Genomic DNA, 19,413 nt, shown 5'->3' on the forward strand with positions numbered 1-19,413 from the left:
ATTATGCCACCTATTTCTACAGAGTTCTTTTAGTGATCTGTAAAATTAAGATGAAAATTAACTACTGACCCAAGATACATGAAAACAGACTTTTTTGTTTTAAAACCAAAGAGAATGTTTTTTAAGCTGTGGTGAATTTTGTGGATTCTAGCAGTTTATGCTGAGCCAATTGAATATACGTGTTAATCTGACGTCATGTTCTAGGTTATTTCTATGGCTCTAAATAGTAAAGTAGTTTGAGATAGTCTTATTTGATTACATATACATATACTTTTTCTTTGATATCTTCTACTATAATTTTTATGCTTTAATAAAAAAAATAGGGAAAAACGACTTGGTATTTGAATTGTGTCGAATTTATTTTCAGATATTGCAAATGTAAAAGCTTAGCGTTAATATATTACAAAATCACTTAGCTCAGAAGAATCTATTAGTAATTTGTAAAACAATTAACTAATCAATAAGTTAAAATAGAAGAGCAAATTAATACAATATGGAAATATGAGTGCTCTTACTGACCACACGGGAGTGCAATTTAATGGTTAAAATGTATGGAATGACATGTCTCTAGTCCCCAGGCTATTTTTTGTCTTCTAGATATATTTATTTTCCTTTCATTAGAAATTTTATAAATAATACACAATACAACTAATTTCCTTTTTGTATAAAATAATTTCATGAAAGTATCGATCCTACTGAGTATTGTTTTTTTGACCCTCTCTTTCTTAGATTTTTATATTTATAAGATCACTAACCTTTGGAAAAAGTGGTCTTTAAAAGATAGAAGTCAACCTAGAATAATACAAATATAGAATCTCAAAAATAGATTTAAGGTATGGGTAAATTGAAAATGGAATGATATTTTTATATATACTTTCTTGAAGGGTTCAAATAATATTTTTGTTTCCAACTATACATTTCTTATTCTCTAAATATAGGTCCAGTCCTACTAAATGGTTCTTCTCAGACTCAACCTTTCTCCATCAGAGATGCTGTTAGTAGTTGGGGTCACTCTTAATAGGAGGGAAGATGAGTATTCCCTAGCAGATTTCCCCTTCAGTCTTAGGAATCTTTCTTCTTGAAGCAAAAGCTTCTACCTGAAACAGCTAACTTTCCTTCAGATATGTCCTTCTTGTTGGATGTATAGATCACATTTTCAATTCCAATAGTAGAGTGCATTAATTGTAACTTTCGCATGTTTGGAACAAATTGTATTCTCTTCAAGGTAATCTCTTCAAGTCAAAGGTCAGTGGATATATGAAAATAGCTGTGAAATATAGAAATTTTTATCTTATTTGACAATTGTAAGAGGTTTTTATGCTGTACCTTATCACTAAACATGCATAATCCTTAGGGTTTTTTTGCCCAGAGCCTTGAATATGTGTTTTCCTTTCACATGTGAATTCTGCTTTTCCTTGCTCATAATTTCCCATTCTCTCCTTAGTCAAATTTTACATTTGGCTTCTTTTCCCATAGGAAAAATCTCTTAAAAGATCAATAGATTAGAAAATTATCTACTTAGTGATATCCTCTGATTTACTTGTCGATACTATAACTCTACTTCGAACTCCCAGATTTCAGTTTTGTCCTCTAGACTTTCTGTACTTGGTCTTGATATAGGGTCTCATGAAGACTGAAATTCTGGGACTGGAAAATGCCTTTTACATAATAACAGGAGAAAAACAATTTTCAGTCTCAAGTGTGATTGATGAACTTTTCATGCCAGGAATCCCTTCCTCTATTTTGATTTATTCAATGGTACATCTGGCCATGAACGGATGGCACCTGTTAAGTCCAGATCTTGACACAATTGGCCAGTTAGCTTCGATTGTGTCCACTGCATGAACAAACTCTAAGTTCTCACATTTCAAATATTCTAAGTACGTGTATCAATGGGTTTGTAATTTGTCTTTGTTCCCCCTCCCTTTCTCTTGTCCTAATCTTTGTAAGAACATTGTACTAATTTTTATGTGTAATGCCCAAATCTAAAGCTTTCCTTTCCAGGAATGTGAAAATAATGTTGGAAAGAACTAAGACTTCCTTATCTTGGAATCAAGGAGCTCTGGTGTCATTGTGGATTATGCAGTAGGATGCTGAGCACAAGGTTAATTCCAACTAAAAAGGAGCTCTTCTGGGAGCAGATGAGGGCTTCCCTTTCCAGAAAGATGCACATAACAGCAGACATGGGCTGCTCTTCTCTACCTTGGAGTATCACCATGAACTCAATCGCAGTGAATTTAGTTTTGGGATTTGTTCTTGGAATCAGAGATAGTCATGAAATGATTTTGGAGGGCGCAGATAAATGGAATAACAGAAAATTCAGAGGAAAATATCCATGAAGAAGACTCGAGGACTCATTGTGTTTTTTTTACATTTCTATAAAACACTGGGATAATTATGTTTTGCACAATGATGACGATGGTCATGATTATAGGAGGGTTAGTTCATATCCTCTACTTACCCAAAACTTCCTCTCTCTTTTTATCTTCCCTTTAATGTACCTACATACATTCCATCCATTGTTTACTCAACAACCAAAGATCCTCTAAAGCACTAGTTCTCAACCTTCTTAATGGCATGACCCTTTAATACAGTTTCTCATGTGGTGGTGACCCCAACCATAAAATCATTTTCATTGCTAGTTCATAACTGTAATTTTGCTACTGTTATGAATCAGGTAACTCACATGAAAGCGTCGTTCAAACTCCCAAAGGGGTCATGACCCACAGATTGAGAACTGCTGACCCAAAGAAAGGCAGCTTAGAGCACATTTGTCTTCGCACCCCCTACCCCACTTTCAATCTTTCCTCTGCGATCAGATATTGCTGAGGACCCGTATCTGAGGTCATCTGATTTCAATTAGAGAAAAGCTGAGGAACCTAAGTAAGTAGAAAGTAAGTAACTAAGTAAGGCTGTACAACCAAAATCTACAGCATAGACCCATAGCATGTCACCAAAAAGCACTGTTTTAAGAAGCTGAAGGATCATATTCTTAGAAGGAAATCCTTTTAAAGGATTGTCTAATGCCATAGAATTAGACAAGATTACAAAACATCTGTTCCAAATATATATCTAGATATTATTGAATATACATTTTGGAAAGGTAGTTAATTGATTTGGAGGTCATAATATTAAGTTTGGGGCCATGTTGATGCACAGTGGAAATACTTGGGTTGAGCTAAAATCTGGTGACGTGCCCCTAGATATCCATTGACACTTGCTTGTGATTTTTGTCCATAACTTATGAAGTTAAATAGATGGAATAGGATTTCTATCCCATAATTTTCCACAATGGGAAATTTATATATTTAATTATCACTGTGTCACTGAATAATATTGAATGTACCATGGACTTCCAGAAAAACAAACCAGTTTGTCTTGGATGAAGAATGTCCTGAGATGCATGGATGCAAAATTGCATGTGTTCTCAGGAGAGACGTGTCCCTGGAAAAGGACACCATGCTTGATAATGTAGAGGAGCAGCAAAAAAGACAAACACCCTTAACGAGATGGTTTGGCTCTGAAACTGACACAGTGCGACCAAGCACAGCAATAATTATAAGGACAGGACACATCAGGCAGTGCTTTTTCTGGTGTACATTGAGTTGCTATGACCTGCAACCAACTTTATGTTACCTAACAACAATCACTGGCAACAATAAATCAAACTTTCCCAACTTGTTCCCAGGTGATGCATTTTTCTGTTCTCTTATTTTTCCAGGTTGACAAGCTTACCTTCTTCAAACTTACCATTTTGCAGATCTCTTACCATCCAATGGACAGACTGTCGCTGCTATACATCCCTGACACTCTGACCAGATGAAGAGGCCAAAAGAGAGAAGATCCCGAGCTCAGGTTGTCACATGTATCTCCTGACCTCGGATAGGAGACAGGCAACACTATCTTCACCTGTTTCCACACCACTGGCACAAGAGCAGAAAGGGACACAGATCTGGGCTGAAGTGTTTGAATTCTGCTATCTTGCGGTTCAGTTCGACAGTTCTCTCACCTCAGACACCTCTATAGGGCCCTTATTCCACACAGACTTACATAAAAGGAGAAGCACGGTGTCAGACTGTAGCATTTTTGAAACTCTGGTTAATTTCTGCTGTATCTTGAGTACTTATAATCCTAGAGTCTCAAAGACCTGCCCTCTGGGAATTTCTTCAGCTCTACTCTCTTGGGCTCAAGGTATTTCTGGGACCGAAGTGCAGGGAAATTGTAGAAGAGAATTAGTTTCTTTATTCCTGAGAGTAATGGTCACTGTTAATGCAGTCTTTAGAATTACTTAATTGATTTTGTGTTTTCTAGGCAGTAATTTGTATCTCCTGGGTGTAAGGATCTCATGTGCACATGTACTTCTTTACTCTTTCATAGTTCAATAAACTCACTCAATATTTTCAAGGATTTATTATAGATACCTTGCCAGATTATCAAAAAAGCTGATTAACTTATGATAACTCTCTTTATGAAATATAATGCTCAAAATTTAAGGACAATCAGAAACAACTATTAATATAAAAATGAAATGCTCTTCATGATTGCTGAAGAGAAAGCAGGTACATAAGCAAATATGGCGAAGAAAACTGACAGTGCTCAGCTTTCAAAAGATATAGCATCTGTGGTCTTAATAGCTTGAAGATAAAGAAGAGACCATCTACTCAAAACCCACATGGAAGAAACACACCAACCTCTGCAATCATGAGGTGTTGAAGGGATCAGCTATCAGGCATCGAAGAACAAAAATTCGTATCATTGTGAATGAGGGGGAGTGTGGAGTGTAGACACTAAGGTCATCTGTCGGCAACTGCACATCCCCTTTCAAAAGGGTTGCAGAGAGGAGACGAGGCAGTCTAGGGAACAGTGTAGCAATGATGAAACATACAAATTTCCCCTAGTTCTTAAGTGCTTCCTCCCCCCAACTCCAATATCATTATCACAATTCTTACAAACCTTACAAATCTGGCTAGAGCACAGTATGTACTCTGGTACGTATAGGAACTGAAAACACAGGGAATCCAGAACGGATGATCCCTTCAGGACCAATGGTGAGAGTGGTGATACCAGAAGGGTGAAGGGAACGTGGGATAGAAATGGAGGATCAATAATAAGCATCTACATATAACCTCCTCCCTGGGTGACAGAAAACAGAAAAGTGGGTGAAGGGAGATGTCAGACAGTGTTATATATGACAAAATAATATTATATTATAAATTATCACGACTTTGTGAGGGAAGGGAACGGGCAGGGAGGGGAACAATGCGGAATTAATACCAAGGCCTCAAGTAGAAAGCAAATGTTGTGAGAATGATGAGGGCAACAAATGTGCTTCATACAATGGATGTATTTATGGGCCCCCTTCCTGTCCCATGGAGGCAAAGACCAAAGAAAGAACTGTGCGGCAGAGAACCTGAAAACCAGAGAGAGACTTGGGTACTGGCAGAGGAGACCAATAACTCTATCCTTACTACTTGCTGAATCTGGTTCACGGTAAACTATGGACTTCTCTAATAAACTCGCTTTATTGGGAAAAAACGACAAGAAAGCAGGAAGAAAGTGTAAATGGTCCAAAAGAAGGATGAAATCATAAGCGGCTATATTTGAAGTTAGCTTCATTTGTCCTAATCTACCATTCAAAGATCTCTCTCTAATAGCTAGGCTATTCACACCCCTGAACTACGGTCAGAGGAGATTCCATGGAAATTTATCCATGGAAGAACCATGCCTATGGATTTGAGGCTACCACTGTCATCCACAGCCTTCTGCAAACAGCTGCTTAGACTCGAAGCTCTAATAGAGTTCCCCTCTTCTGGTATTGGATTTCATTACTGACAATTCTTGAATCACACACGCCAGCGTGCTTCCGCCATGTGGACTTAGTTGGAACCTACTTATTTCACTGCTTGTTTAGAGTCTATGGTAGTTATATAATCTAGTGCCAACTTAAGACCACTATGAGTTAAGGGGTGAAGTAGCCTGCCAATCAGGTCACTGATGATGACCTCATTTGGAGGCTCTATGGAGATAAATAGCTCCTTGGAGATGGGACACACACACTCTCTGCTTGGTATTCCTGATGAAAAGGCACATGGAGTTACGCTAGAGTCCTGGAGCTGGAGGAGCCACATGGAGACCCACACGAGCGCTGAGATGCTTACATCAACACTGGATGAACAGTGGCAAATCATGCTGGGGAGATAGGGAAAGTATGTTGGCTGTTGTTCTAGTCATTGTTGGGTGCTATAAAAAAGGGACAGCACCAGCGTCAGAGCAGAGAGAGGTAAGAGTCGATTCTGACTCATAGCACACTCCTAGGACAGAGTGGAACGGCTCTCTCTGGGTGCTGAGACTGTGCATATTGTTGATGGCACAGAGCGCTTCACCTTTCTCTTTCAGAGCAATGTGGGTTTGAATGGCTGACCTTGGGATGAGCTTTCCATGAGAACCTACTGCACCCCCAGGGATCCTTTGCATTAACCACAGACCCTTCATGTTATTTATGGAGGTGCTGTTTTTTATGGAGCATATTATATGGTGCATGTTATTTATGGAGGTGGAGGTGCTAGAGAGGGCAAACCACAATTCACAATCTCTAAATGATGAACTGGACTGCTAACTCTAAGATCAGCATTTGAAACCCATCAGTCACTCCAAGGCAGAAGAAAGAGACTCTGCTCCTAGAAAGATTTTCAACAATGCAAACCCAAAGGGGCACTTCTATGCTATCATATAGGGTCACTATGACTCAGAGGGAGCGTGATGACAGTGAGTTGTTTTTTTTGTTTTGTTTTGTTTTGTTTAAATTCACCAGGGTTTGAGGGAAAAGCCAGAAGAAAATAGTGTGGAACAGATTGATACTTTCTATATTATTTTATTTGCATCTTAACCTCAGTCAAAAACTTACTCCCCTTTCCAAACACTCACATACAACAGTGGCTGGCAACAAGCCTATTTCTCCCTCAGATGAATCTTAGAAATTGCAGTCCAAGGGTGCCGCCAATAATTAGTTTGATGGCCAGTAAAATCTTCAACTCTTGGGTGACAACAGGCAAAGCCATGTTTTTAGGGGACAGTATGTGTGGTGGTGTAGTTGTATACATATGTATGTACATGCACATGTGTGGGGTGGGGTGAGTATGTGAACCTATGTGTGTGCGTGTGTATGTGAGAAACACACCCAGAGAAAATGAAAGAGAAATTTTTACCTCTCTAAAATTTTGATTCTGTGTCCTCACCAAGAACAGAATCCTGAGCATGCATGTAGATGCTCAAAGATCAAAATGAGGAGCCTCTTCAAGCTGCTGGACCTAAAATCTGCCCAGTAACATGGCTAGAAACTTTATAACCAGTGATGATGCTCATAGGTTTAAGCATGTCGCAGAAAACCTAAGCTTAGCCTTAGGGAATCCTCTGGGAATAAATGCGGATAAAGGGTCATTAATTCTTTGCTTGCTTCTTACTACATCTATAATGGTATACCATACCAGAGAGAAATATTTAGCTCCTGAGAGGGTGTGGTGTTAGCTACCGGTAAGGGAAACCTTTTGAGACTTTAAGGCTGAATGGGGAATGATATTGATTCTGTATCCCTCAGGATCTATGAAAACAGCAAGTTTATATGATGAGGTCTTCAGAATGTCATTTATTAAGTAACTGTCTTTAGTGACTCTGTGTTCACTATATAATGAATATGTGACACATTCACCCATACATATATTAGTCGTTATAATGTTAAAATACTAGTAATAAATTTTATGAAAATGAAAAGGGAAAAGTGGTCATATCTGCTTGTCTCATGTAGGCCACTATCCTGGACTGTGGTGAGAGTTGAAAGCAGAGGGAAATCATTTTATATGGAGGCCACTGACAACCAAATGCCAGAATGTGGATTACCGAGTCTGAGGTACCATTGAGGACTGGACAATGAGTGAGGTCTTTGATCATTTTGGAGTTTTTTCTGTATTGTAGAATGCTGATAGATTGACAATGTCAAAAGAGCAGACATTTGGAAAGACTTTAAAATAGAGATTGCAGAGAATCTAACTTAATTTGGGATGATTCATTTGAATGTAATGGGAAGGAAGGATACCATGGGGAGAGAACTGAGAGTAATGGAAGGCTTTTCTTTAATCTAGTGGAGAAGATACAAACATCAAGCACAGGATGTCTCTGTGTACTAATGGAAACAGTTTATATATAAAGAAAGAATCATGCATGGCACAAGTGGTTGAGATTCAACAGCTAAGAGGTCTTTCACTAAGTCCTGTAAGTTTATGGTCTTTTTTTATTGTTTATTGGGGCTCATACAGCTCTTATCACAATCCATACATACATCTATTGTGTCAAGCACATTTGTACATATGTTGCCATCATTGTTTTAAAAACATTTTCTTTCAACTCAAACCCTTGGTATCAGCCCATTTCCCCACTCCTTAAGCCCCTTCCCTCATGAAGGTTAAAGTCTTGAAAAACTTAGGAGGACAATTATATTCTGAAACACATGTGTCACTAAGAGTTGCAATCGACTCAACACCAACTAGTTAAATACATATATCTCTCTAAGAATAATTATGTTCAATTCCTATTCTTTTAATAGTAAATTCTATCCTTTGATTCTCAATGATCAAAGTGCATTTAATATACCAAGTCCTCAGTCATTGTTGAATTACATTATTTTGGAATATATATATATATATATATATATACACATTACCATTTTGTTAGGCTATCTCATTATATCCCTAGTCCATAGCTTCCCAAATTTATTTATCTTATGAACACCCTTTTAGAAAAACTTACTCAGTCCCCCCTGGCATTTAAAAATGTGCACTGCAGTTTTTGTAATCCAGAATAACATGCAGGTACAGGCATGTGTAGCTTCCACGGATCATCGCTGTAGCCCCAGCAGAAAGCTTCTCCCACTTTGAGAAACATTACAACCTGATTCTACATTTTATACTTCTAGTGTTTCTTCTGGAGACAATTTCTTATGACCTGAATTATTACTTTTGCTTTATATTCCTACTAATGTAAATATAAATTTGACAAAACTTTGAACACTTCTATAGTTTTTACATCAACAGTTCAATGACCGGCCCTCTGAAAATTTTTCAGAGGGCAGGCAGAATACAAATTTCCAATCGTCTAGTCTAAATCCAACAGCCCTCCCCAGATTACATTCTTAACCAGGTTAACCTGGGTTCATTGTGTTTACTAACACCAAAGGATATCACATGCCCAACCAAACCCAAGAAGTGGAACATTAGATTTGGTACTCCAGAGAAACAAAAGTCAATTAAACACACAAATGCACAAATAAGCATGCACACACGTACACACGCACGCACACATATGAAAAGAGAAAGGCTCACATAATTTTACAAGCAGGCAAATATAAACGGATTTCTCCTAGGCGGTGAGCTGCTGAGGCAGATGAAATTAAGAAGAGCAAGGAAGGCTCCTGACTGGGCAGACAAAAGAGTTCAAGGTTGCCAGGTCTGATAGCAGGCTGCCCATGGCTTCTGGGGCTGGTGGGCAGTGTGACAGGCCTTTGGTTCAGTCCAAAGAACTGGAAGTCAATGAGTCAGATGCAGGATCTAGTCCTAGTGTAAAGTAATGAAGCTTTTTCATGGCATCTATTTCTGTTGGAAGTTGCCCATCCTTCCAATGAAACTTCCTTTCACATGAATCAGGGCTGTGACCTGAGTTTGGGGTTTGCATTCCACCCCAATCCTCTCAATCTCCTTAGAAATCATTGGCTGATCATATCAGAACCCTTTATGGAGCTGATTACATCATATTAGGGCACATAATGGGGATTATTATATCTTCACTGCCAAATAACAGAGAAGACTAGCTCATGCAAGCTGACTCAAGCTTATCTATGTCAAGTAGCAAAAATCAATACATCTCTTGAAAAGGGTTTATGAAACACCATATTGAAAGAGCAGTCTTAGGGAAACCTGAAGAAGTGCTGACACCTCAAAATGGATCATCATGATGGGGATGGAGTGACGTTTTCAGGACCTTTATTTGCTGATGGAGCACACCTTAAAAGGAGAGGCACCCCTGCAAATATCCATTGATAATCAGAATATGGACTGTATGAAGCATGGAACTAGGCAAATTGGCAGTTGTTAAAAGTGAAATGGAATGTATGCAGATTCAGATCGTTGGCATTCGTGAGCTGGAAAGGACTGGTATTGGCCAGTGTGAATCGGGTGTTCATACGACTTACTACACCAGGATTGAAAACTTATGAAGGAATGGCTTCACATTCATCGTCATAGAGGGCTTTTTAAGATCTTTCCTAAAATCCCAGGCCATCTGTGTCTATATGTCTACCAGGAAATCTAGTTCATTCAAATATTATACAAATTTACACATTAACTATTAAAGCTGGTGATGAAAAACATGAAGAATTGTATCAGCTCCTTCTGTCTGAAATTAAACATGCAAACAAGAAACATTGATAATTATTGGTCCATTGAATGTGAAAGTTGGAAAAATAGGAAGGGGCAGTAGTTGAAAAATATATCCTATATGACAGAAATGAGAGTAAGACAACATGGTAGAATTTTGCAAAACCAATAACTTCTTTATAGTAAATACCTTTTTCAGACAACATAAATGCCAAGGTTGCACATTTACCATGCCAGATATAATAAACAGGAATCAGATAAACTATATCTGCACAAAATAATGGCAAAATTGATTATTAGCAGTCACAATAAGGCCAGGAGCTGACTGTGGAACAGATCATCAATTGTTCAAATAGCAATTTAGGTTAAGTTGAAGAAAATTATAACAAGTCCACAAAAGCAAAATACGACCTTGAGTATACCTCACCTGAATTATGAGAACAAGTTAAGAACAAATTGGCATATTTAACACTAATGAGAGCAGAGCGACAAGTTATAGGATGACATCAAGACGATCATATATAAACAAAGAGAAAAGCCATTAAAAAACACAGGAGAGATTAGATCAAAATTGATTTGAAAAGAGACTGTGCAACTTACACTTGAATGTACAGTACTTAAAGCACATGGAAGAAATGTCAAGTAAATTAACTGATTAATGATTTCTTTAACTTCTTTATTTTATGCTTGTATTTTCCACTTTACGAATTTCTAGTCTGTATTATTCCTTCCCTTTTATTTTTATGAATGGAATTTATTGTATTTCCTAAATTATTTATAAGGATTACTAATATCTCTTTTAAAATTCTTTTAGAATCATTTAATTGGGGACTCATACAACCGTTATCACAATCCATATATACATCCATTGCGTCAAACACATTTGTATATTTGGTGTCATCATCATTCTCAAAACATTTGCTTTCTACTTGATCCCTTGGTATTAGCCCCTCTATTTTCTCCTCCTTCCCTCCCAAACCCTTGATAATTTATAAATTATTATTATTGTATTGTGTCTTACACAGTCTGACATCTTCTTTCACCCACTTTTCTGTTGTCTGTCCCCCAGGGAGGAGGTTAGATGTACATATTAGTGATCAGTTCCCCTTTCTACCCCTCTTCCTCCTTACCCTCCCGGTACGGCTATTCTCATTATTGGTTTGAGGGATTTATCTGTCCTGGATTCCCTGTGTTTCCAGCTCTTATCTGTACCAGTGTACATCCTCTGGTCTAGCCGGATTTATAAGGTAGAATTGGGATCACGATAGTGGGGACGTCGGGTTGGAGTATTAAGTAACTAGAGGAAAGTTTATATTTTATCACTGCTACACTGCACGCTGACTGCCTTATCTTTTCCCTGTGAACCTTCCATAAGGTGTTAGCCAATTGCCTACAGATGGGCTTTGGGTCCCCTCTCCACACTCCCTCTCATTCACAATGATATGATTTTTTGTTCCTCGATGCCTGATACCTGATCCTGTCAACACCTTGTGATCACACAGGCTGGTGTGCTTCTTCCATGTGGGCTGTTGCTTCTGAGCTAGATGGCCACTTGTTTATCTTTAAGCCTTTATCACCCCAGACTCTATATTTTTTGATAGCTGAGCCCCATCAGCTTTCTTCACCTCATTTGCTTACTTTGGACATTTCTTTGCTAATATATATATTTAAAGGTTTTAGGGCAACAGACTTTTGTGAGGCTAAATAGTGTTGTTTTCTGTTTGCTGCCAGCTCATTATGACAAGCTAAGCTATATTTTATTTAACACTTGCTGAGGCCCTGGCATCTGCCACTTTTTTATCTCCAGAGCTTTAAAAGTCATTGTATCCTAATGGGGAGCATGAAGAGTAGACCATGTTGTTGTTGAGGGTTCATCTCCGTAATACCCCCTCACTAACTTCTTTGTGTCATTATGGAGCTGCCAGTCGTTCTCTACTTTCTTATCACCTTGGGGAATATTTTAAGTTACTGATCGCTGCCAAACAGCTGTTGATCCAGCCAGAAGATCTAAGACAAACCTGTTAAGTCAGTGGTTTAAGAGCTCATTCATCAAACTACTAAACTTCTGTACAAAGCTGCAGTTAGCACAATAGATTTCTGTTTATATTCTTAGTGTGTTTCATCTCTGGAAACCAAGAAATGGCCAGGATTTGTAATCCATGACATAACCACATTTCTGGTGACAGTACAGTGTTCATCAGGGAGAAGAGTCGGAGCTGGCAATAGATGGGCTGCTCATGAGAGCCCTCCAGCAGCCCGGGGAGGAGGAGAATAGCATGTGTCCAGTGGCCACGAAACAGAGGAGGCGGAGGGGAGGGGTCAGCCAGAGCTGACAGCCAGCGACCTGACAGAACAATGCAGGAGCAATTCTGAATCCCAGAGGACTTGAAACGACTCCTGGAAAATGTCATTTTGTGGATTTTTTAAAAACAGATTTTGTTTCGGTGATGTGAAAAGTTAAGATTAAAATTACCTTCTTAGTCTCTACCAGTGTAGAAAATCTTGGCTTAACTGGATGTAATATATAGTTTCCAGCAGATTATCTTGCACTAAGGGGAGATTATATGTATTAAAATATAAAATTCAGTTTGATACTTCTGAAAACCCTGTTTTCCCACATTTGTGTATACTTCATTTCTGACGATACTATTGTATAGTAGGAAACTTGGTTATGTCGTGGATTAAAAATCCGGCTGCTAACCACAGGTCTTCAGTTTGAGACCATCAATATCTCCACAGTAGAAAGATGAGGCTTTTTGCTCCTGTAAAGATTTGTAGCCTTAACTGGAAACACAGGGAATGCAGGACAGATGATCCCTTAAGAACCAGTGCTGCGAGTGGAGGTACTGGGAGGGTGGAGGGAATATGGGGTGGAAAGGGGGAACCTATTATAAGGATCTCCATATAACCCCCTCCCTAGGGGACAGATAACAGAAACGTGGATAAAGGAAGATGTTGGACAGTGTAAGATATGACAAAATAATAATAATTTATAAATTGTCGAGGGTTCATGAGGGAGGGGGGAGCAGGAATGGAGGGGGAAAAGTGAGGAGCTGATATCAAGGGCTCAAGTAGAAAGCAAATGTGTTGAGAATGAGGATGACAACAAATGTACAAATATGCTTGATACAATGTATGTATGTATGGATTGTGATACGAGTTGTAGGAGGCCTCAATAAAATAATTAAGAAACAAAAAGCTTTGTAGCCTTGGAAACCTCAAAGGGCAGTTATAATCTGTCATTTAGGGTCACACCGAGTCAGAATTGACTCGACAGTGGTGAGTGAGTGACTATTGTGTAATGTATAAATAATCATTTAAATTACACCTTAGGTGGTGAGTTTTGCTATCGAGGAGTTTAATAAAATTGGCCGATTGATTTCAACAGTGTAGAGGTAGTGAAGTTGATCTCAGTGCATCATCTCTGAAGCCCTTCATCTGGTTGTACATCATATCCTCCAGACCCACAGCAGATTCTCTCTTCTGTGGTTACTTCTTTAGCTTATCTGTATCCTAGATACTGGGCTTTACAGCAGGAGTTTGCAGCTGGTTCTGGCAACACAGAATGGTATTTCTATCCTGACTCTCAAAGAAGTGGCAATCCTTTCATGGGGATGGAAAAGTACAAGCCAAAGTGACAGCGTCCTGTGTAAAAGATTTTGGTACTACAGGTGAGGATTACCTATTGCTATTGAATTGAGTCCAAGTCATAATGACGCTATGAGACAGCATATCCTCTCTCCGTCGGATTTGCAAGGTTGTCAGTCTTTATGAAAGCACACTGCCCCATCTTCCTCCGACAAAGCAGCTGGCGGTTTGGAACCACTGCCTTTCTCCGTTAGTGACTGAGCTCTTTGCTCACCGCAGCTCTCGGGTTACTTGTCCTCAAATGAAAGTGACATGTCCCAGCCCTCCTCTCCAGTGAATTGAAAAGGCAAGTCCTTAAAAAAGTTCTCAGCAAAATGATTTTCCGGTGACCGAGAGGTGTTGCTAAATATCTGGGACAGCCCTTCTGCCGTCATTCCTATCAAAGTTCATATGATCCTTAAATCTGTTCATGTAATTCTGTTTTAGTGTCTTCCAATGAATGGCATTTACTTTATGTCGTCTGTATTTAGATTTGACCATTTCATATCCATTTAGCCGTTAAATGTAATAGCACTTCTTGTGTGTTGAATTTCAATACATACTAGTACTACATTACAATTTATTAGGATCTTTATCTCACTTAATTGTGGAAAAATGCTGTGAGATATGTATTGATTTCATGCCTTTTTAAATGAACAAAATAAACAAAGAAATATTTAGTCAACTCCAAAGTCATGCAAACAGTAAAACTTTCAAGATAGATGCAAATGTGTATATGATTTCAAATCTAGTTTGTCGTCATTGATGCTGCATTATATCTAACCCTCTAAGGAGAATAGATAAATTGTATGGCATCTTTGAATTCATCTGAGCATTTTATTGAGTTTTCATAGTTTGTCCTTCATTGTTCCAGCTAGAATGGATCTTCTTTGTTTTTTTTAAATCACTTTATTTTGGGTTCATACACATCTTATCACATTCCATACATACATCATTGTGTAAAGCACATTTGTACATTGGTTGCCCTCATCATTCTGAAAACATTTTCCCTCCACTTAAGCCCCTGGCATTAGCTCCACATTTCCCCCCTAACTCCCTGCTCACCTCTCCTTAATGAACCCTTGATAATGTATAAATTATTATTATTTTGTCATGTCTTACACTGTCTGATGTCTCCCTTCACCCACTTTTCTGTTGTCCGTCCCCAAGGCCAGAGGTTATACGTAGATCCCTGTAATCAGTTCCCCCTTTCTACCCCACCTTCTATGGACCCTCCCATACTCTCCAGTATCAACACTGGTCCTGAAGGGATCATCCGTCCTGGACTCCTTGTGTTTCCAGTTCCTATCTCTACCAGCATACATCCTCTGGTTTACCTTGATTCGTAAGGCAGTATTGGGATCATGATAGTGGGGGGAGGAAGCATTTGAAATTAGAGGAAATTTGTATGTTTCATCATTGCTACACTGTACCCTGACTGACTCATCTCCCTATCACCCTGTAAGGTGATGTTCAGTTGCCTACAAATGAGCTTTGGGTCCCAACTCTACACTCCCACTCATTCACAATTATATCATTTTTTGCTCTTTGATGCCTAATACCTCATCTCTTTGACATCTTGTGGTCAAACAAGCTGGTGTGCTTCTTCCATGTAGGTTTTGTTGCTTCTGAGCTAGATGACCACCGGTTTACCTGCAAGCCCTTAAGACCCCAGACACTATATCTTTTGATAGCTGGGCACCATTAGCTTTCTTCACCGCATTTGCTTATGCACTCATTTGTCTTCAGTGATCGTATCGGGGAGGTGAGCACTCAATGATATAATTATTTTGTTCTTTGCTGTCTGATAACTGATCCCTTTGGAGCCTCATAATCACACAGGCTGGTGTGCTTCTTTCATGTGGTCTTTGTTGCTTCAGAGCTCGATGGTTGCTTATTTACCTTAGAATGGATCTACTAAACCAAATTATTTACTTAAAAAACAAAAATAAATAAATAAACAAACCAAACTCACTGCTATAGAGTTAATGCCAACATATAGTGACCTCTTCCACAATATATGAGTATCTTAATGCACAGTGAGATTGCCGGATTTATTACTAGAAACACAGCTTTCTATATGTGTATGTATGGCATGAGTTTGGACGACTACTTACCTAATACTTTGTTTTCCAGGTATTTTACTGCCCACACATAATCTTATTTCACTGTTTACTCCTTTTGGACTTCTTGTTTAAGAAGAATATATTTCTGAAACTCATTTTTGTGTATATAGCTTTTAACTATATTTTGAGCTTATAGCGATGATTCACAGAAATCTCACAACAGTTTATACTCAAAAATTATAAAACTAGTGTGTTAGTCTGAGTACTTTAGAGAAACAAATCCACAAAAACTCATGTATAAGAGAGGGTTTTATATAAAAGCAAAGTGAACATAAAAAAACCCATCCCAACCCAATGCTGACCAAACCTACAAGTCCAACATTAACCCATAGGTCTGACACCAATCCACAAAGTCCTCCTCCACCTCACAAAACACACACTATGATGCTGACTGCAGGAGAAAAGCCGAATCAGTCAACTAGTTAGCATCTCAGCACTGGCAGGGTCTCCACACAGCTGCTCTACCACCCAGGGCTTCCTCGTGGTAGGTCCATGCGGCTTCTCCTTGGGATGTCTTGTAGGAAGTGAGCCTTGCCAGCTGAAGCAGGGACGTGGCTAAGGCAGCTACACCTTGGTTCGACCATCACAAAGCAAGAGACCCAAGAACTAGAAAGTCTAGGCTCACTGAGCCCTTTATCCCTCTGCCTTTCAATTAACTCTTCATGTGTTTATCGGCCAGGCTGGTACAATGAACTAACTACCTCAACTAGCAACCAACTAGTATTATTATTGGATCACCGATCACAATCTTTTTCTCAAGGAAAGAACTATGTTCATTTATCATAAACACTTTGGATACAGTGTTTGAAATATGCTGAAACTCCATAAACCATTGAAGATGAACATTTCTGAATCTCAAAAAACAAAACAAAACAAAAACTGATTGCTTGTTGAATTTATATGCACACACATTACCCCACATCCATACACAGAGATATCATTGAATGCTGAAAGACATCATTTAGGGCTGAATTCAAATTCCTATAGCATTTACTCTAAGAGTCTGTGAAAATAAAATCAATACAACATGGCCACAGAATATTCACAATTTTATTTTTCATAATATACAATTTCAGAAAATTTGCAATTTCGTTGTCAAAGTTACGAAATTCTCACTTTAGAGTCTGCTGAACAATATTTGAGTTGTAGACAAATAGAACACCAAGTAGGCATAGTAGGTTTCTGTTGGGATTGTAATAATTACAAGGTCAGCAGTTCAAAATCACCAGCCTCTCTAGGGGGAAAAAGACGAAGCTTTACACTGTAGATTTACAGTTCCAGAAACCCATAAGGGCAATTATACAAAGTTCTATAGGATTAGTTCTGAGTCAATGGCAATGAGTTTTTCATTGAGGATACAAACCTAGCAATAAATGACAAGGAGCTGAGAGAAATGTGAAAATCTAAACAATAACATGATGGTTAGAAAAAGAAATCACAGTATCTAATTCAGTAAATTTATATTATAATTTATATGAATAAAGTCCATCTCACCCGTTATTGACTCATAAATCACCATGCCATAGGGATGCAGAAGTCGAATTCCCATTTTACTACCAGCCCTTTTTCAGTAATCTTTGAATTCCTTGCTTAATCTCCTGGGTGCGCACCCCATAAACAATGGGGTTGAGAGCTGCAGGGATGACATGATGCAGAACATTGAGTAAGACTGGTACATCAGGAGATACATTCTTCTTGGCCACAAGGGTGAGGACAAAGACCAGGAGGATGGTGCTGAAAAAGAGGATGAGGATGAAGTGAGAGCCACAAGTGCTTAGGGCCTTGGTCATAGCTCCCTCTGCCTTGAGTCTCAGCACAGCTTGAAGTATGAGAGTGTAGGAGAGGAAGATGAGGATGAGGTCTGATCCTAGTAGGGTCCAACCTGCAACAAATTGGTAGAGGCGATTGATGGTGACATCATCGCAGGAAATCCTGGACACATACATATTGGCGCAGATGCAGTTCTCAATGATATTTCCCCTACAAAAGTTGAGTCGTGCAGACAGGACAGGAATGGGTAAGGTTATGAGAACATTCCTGACCAAAACAAAAATGGCCGCCTTGATCACAAATTGGTCAGTGATGATGGATGGGTACCGCAGTGGGTGGCAGATGGCAACATAGCGGTCATAGGCCATGATCATGAATATGCAGGACTCCATGGACAGGAAACAATTCATGATGAACATCTGAAGGAAGCAGGCAGAGAAACTGATGGACCTTAGGTCAAACCAGAAGATGGCCAGGACCTTTGGGATGACAGTGAGACAGACTATAATGTCCAGCAGGGAGAGAAAGCTAAGCAAGTAGTACAAGGGCTCATGCAGAGAGGCCTCCAGCCGGATAGTCATGAGGAGAATAGCATTGGCCACCAAGGCCAGGAGGAAGAGGAGGCTGAGGGGAAAGGACAGCCACACCTGCCAGCTTGGGGACCTCACAAAACAATTCAGGAGGAAGTCTGAAATCTCAATGAAGACGGTGCCATTTTGCTGAGTTGTCATATTAAGTCATTTATTTCTACAGCGTTCTTTTAGTGATCTGTAAAATTAGGATGAAAATTAAAGACTGACCCAAGATACATGAAAATCGACTTATTGTAAAAAAAGCCACAGAGCATGTTTTTTAAGCTGTGGTGCAGTTTGTGGATTCTAGCAGTTTATGCTAAGCCATGTGAATGTATGTGTTAATCTTATGTCATGTTTTAGGTTATTTCTATGGCTTTAAGTAGTGAAGTAGTTTGAGGTAGTCTGATTTGCTTACATATATATTTTTGATATCTTCTAATATAATTTTTATGCTTTAAAGGAAACACATAGGGAAAAAACTAGTTGGTATATGAGCAGTGTAGAATTTGGTTTTGGATTTTTCAAATGTAAAAGCATAGATTTAATAGATTACAAAATCACTTAGCTCAGAAGAATCTATCAGTAGTTTGTAAAACAATTAACTAATCAATAAGTTAAAATAGAAGAGCACATTAATACACGATAGAAATATGAGTGTTCACTAAGATAAAAGTTAAATATTGATGAACTTTTGTATTCAATTGTGTATATGTTGATACATATAGTTATATGTATTTTGGTTCATGTATGAATTGAATTTATTACCATACATAATGTTACAAAATTCACTTCATTGATAAGGAAGGTTAAATATTATTTCAAGCGCATTTTGCTAGATTTACTCATGCATAGTCACTCAAAAATTTGATTACCATTTAAGGAAATACTTAAAGC

The 19,413-nt window shown here is 38.6% G+C and overlaps 1 protein-coding gene across 1 annotated transcript; it reads right to left on the reverse strand.

The window, feature by feature from the left end:
- Nucleotides 1-17,727: 17,727 nt before the first annotated feature.
- LOC142446764 (olfactory receptor 56A3-like) lies at nt 17,728-18,675 on the reverse strand. Its single transcript, XM_075548505.1, has one exon. It carries the CDS (start codon nt 18,673-18,675, stop codon nt 17,728-17,730), a length of 948 nt encoding a protein of 315 aa, XP_075404620.1.
- Between the last annotated feature and the right edge of the window lie 738 nt (nt 18,676-19,413).

This window comes from Tenrec ecaudatus, chromosome 4 (assembly GCF_050624435.1).
Source record: "Tenrec ecaudatus isolate mTenEca1 chromosome 4, mTenEca1.hap1, whole genome shotgun sequence".
NCBI lineage: Eukaryota > Metazoa > Chordata > Mammalia > Afrosoricida > Tenrecidae > Tenrec > Tenrec ecaudatus.

Coding starts and splice junctions, on each gene's coding strand:
- LOC142446764 (XM_075548505.1), bottom strand. CDS start 18,675: ATGACAACTCAGCAAAATGGCACCGTCTTCATTGAGATTTCAGACTTC.